General features: G+C 44.6%; 1 protein-coding gene across 1 annotated transcript in view; it reads left to right on the plus strand.

Annotated features, from left to right (window-relative positions):
- The window catches only part of LOC104621812 (acetyl-CoA carboxylase), a gene marked incomplete at its 3' end in the record, with an annotated part of 34152 nt that extends 31671 nt beyond the window's left edge, over positions 1 to 2481 (plus strand). Inside the window, exons 19-22 of the mRNA XM_010288397.1 lie at positions 1 to 13; positions 927 to 1073; positions 1603 to 1791; positions 2381 to 2481. The exon at positions 1 to 13 is cut by the window's left edge and continues 158 nt beyond it. Coding sequence (XP_010286699.1) covers positions 1 to 13; positions 927 to 1073; positions 1603 to 1791; positions 2381 to 2481 — 450 coding nt within the window. The remainder of the gene's footprint in view (positions 14 to 926; positions 1074 to 1602; positions 1792 to 2380) is intronic.
- Between the last annotated feature and the right edge of the window lie 218 nt (positions 2482 to 2699).

Raw genomic sequence — 2699 nt, forward strand, 5'->3', positions numbered from 1 at the left:
CAGGTTTCAGCAGGTGAGAAGTTGTAGGAAGTGCACATGGTTGTTGTGTTTTTAGTAAGGGAGTGATGTTGAGAGTGGTACAAGATGGTCCAGAGTACTGAACCAGTTTCAGACTTATGCGTTGTACTGGAAGTGGCACTTTACCATTTATTTGCTTCAGATGAGGACTTGGACTCAGATTATTGTCTCTTTCTCTGATTCAGGCTAAGCTTATGTACTTTTCTTGTTCTCTTCTTACCTCAGTACTGTTGTAGTACATGGCTGTCTAGAATATTGGAGGTTGACCAGATTTTTTTCTGTCTGCTTTATTCCTATGCAAGTTTATTTAATTTCTTTTTACCATGTATTCTTTTTTAAATGACCCTCTTTGGGAGGACGGGAGTTGATATCCCCACTCCAAGAGGGTCGGGCTCTGTGAAAGCAATTGTAGCAAATGTGGAAATACAAAAAAAGAGCCTAGGATAAAGACCTTTTCTAAGGTGAAAGGCAGAGATATATTCATTTAGGGATGGTAGGCTGGGATGTAGCTGTTCATGGTGGAAGAGAATCTATTGTTCCTTTAGCAATAGCTAGTTGAAAATTGTGGGAGGTTGTTGTGCAGCGGGTGGAAAGTGATTGTCAGCAGCAAACTGTTGGCTTTTCCTGTGCTCTTCTTTGAGATTTTTGGTCATCCTGGACCTAAACAATGAGATAAACTTTAATGTATTTGGGAGAGAGGCTGGAAGCTTATTTTGTGGCTGTACACAACATAAAACTGTTGGAGATCCAGCTCATAACTTTTCTGTCTCTCAACCAAGTGCATTTTCCACCCTGGGAATTCTTCCAAGTTAAATCTGAGCCTCCAGTCAAGGGTAACTGGATGTTACTACCATGCCTGATGCCATGCAGGAGGGTTAGCGACACTGTGCTGTTCATTGTGTTTCCAGGCTGAACTGCACACGGGTACCTTGCCGCAGATCCAGAGCACAGCACTTCGAGGCGAGAAACTCCACCGCATCTTCCATTATGTCCTAGATAACCTGGTCAATGTGATGAATGGATACTGCCTGCCAGAGCCCTACTTCAGCAGCAAGGTACTGGTTACTTCTTGTTTCAGAGCGAGACCACAAATATTCTTTCAGTTCAGGGTAAGGCTGGCCAATTCGCATGTCACAGCCAGCGGACCAAGAGTCATGGCAGTACTACCCTGCTAGTGCCAGTTTGATTTGGTTTTCTTTCTTAGCCTTCCTTATAGTCAGTCTCACCAGAGAGTAGGTGAGACATGGGAGGGTCCCGTCTGTGGCACTGAAAACAAAGACAAGGAGTTGAGCTTGATCTTTACTGCTTGTGCCTGCAGCCTTGTACATGGGAGCTGTGTAAATAGCCAGCTGTGGTAGAACTCCTAGAGGGAGGAGGAAAGAAAGTGGATGAATTTGAGTCAGCTGTTGGTGTAAGGTAGGACAGCAGCTTCGTCATCTACCCCAGTTCTCTGTTTTAGTCCCTGGGACTAGCTGTGTGATAAAACAGTATTGAAGACCACACTGAAAAGCTTTTCCTTTTCTCCCTTCTTGCTGATTATTATTTTCTTCATGCTTGTCTTTACACTGACTTGTCTCTCTCTAGGTGAAAGGCTGGGTTGAGCGACTAATGAAGACACTGAGAGATCCATCTTTGCCTCTGCTGGAACTTCAGGACATCATGACCAGTGTTTCTGGACGGATCCCACCCAATGTAGAGAAGTCCATCAAGAAGGAGATGGCCCAATATGCCAGCAACATCACATCAGTCCTCTGCCAGTTTCCCAGCCAACAGGTGATCAGCCAGACTTAGATAGAGGAATAAAAATTGGTTTGCATTGGGGCAGAGAGAGAAAGTTCTTGTAAATTATCTGGAGGTTAGTTGGAGCTGAAAGGTGTGTTTGAACGTGGGATCTTCATGATGAAAGATACCTGTGTCACTTGAGCTTAAAGGCTTGCCCCCTTTACATGTGCTGAAGGGTATGTGTGCCCAGCTTTAAACAGATGGTTTGGAAGCAGTTTAATCGTATCAGTGGCCTCGTGGGCATTTATTTATTTATTTGCTTTTTGCTTGGTATCTATGCGACGGTGCAATTGTACTGTCAATGTAACCTTAAAAAAAGAGTGATTGCAACTAAGGGAGGCCTGACCAGGTAATGAGATGTTGGAAGATGATTTCTCCAGTATATGAAATGCTCTCAGTGCATTGATTTTTGTGTCGTTGTCAGGTCATTAACTTCCTTAGCAGTTTAGGGCTTTGGCCTTTGCCGGAGTCTGCTGGTGCTCTGGTCTGGTTTGTCTGGAATTTTTCAGATTTTCTGCTGATGGTTCAGCCAGATCGTTGCATCCAGGACTGGGACTTTCATGGGATTGCTCTCTTTCAGATTGCCAATATCTTGGATAGCCATGCAGCCACCTTGAACCGGAAATCAGAGCGTGAGGTCTTCTTCATGAACACTCAGAGCATTGTGCAGCTTGTACAGAGGTGAGCCATTTTCAGGGCTGCCCCCTAACTTTTTTTTTTCCCTGTTGCTTGAAAGACTTGAGCCTGCTTGTCTTTATTCAAATGGCGTTATTGCACTCGGAGCCTAAATCACTAGGAATAACCCTGTGTACTTCCCTCAGGGAGGTCAACAGTGAGGGGGCCACATCTGTATGGCTCCTGGCTGCCTCTGTGAAGCACTCATATAGATCACAGAATCA

The sequence above is a fragment of the Phaethon lepturus genome, unplaced genomic scaffold, assembly GCF_000687285.1.
Source record: "Phaethon lepturus isolate BGI_N335 unplaced genomic scaffold, ASM68728v1 scaffold50425, whole genome shotgun sequence".
In the NCBI taxonomy this organism is placed as follows: Eukaryota; Metazoa; Chordata; class Aves; order Phaethontiformes; family Phaethontidae; genus Phaethon; species Phaethon lepturus.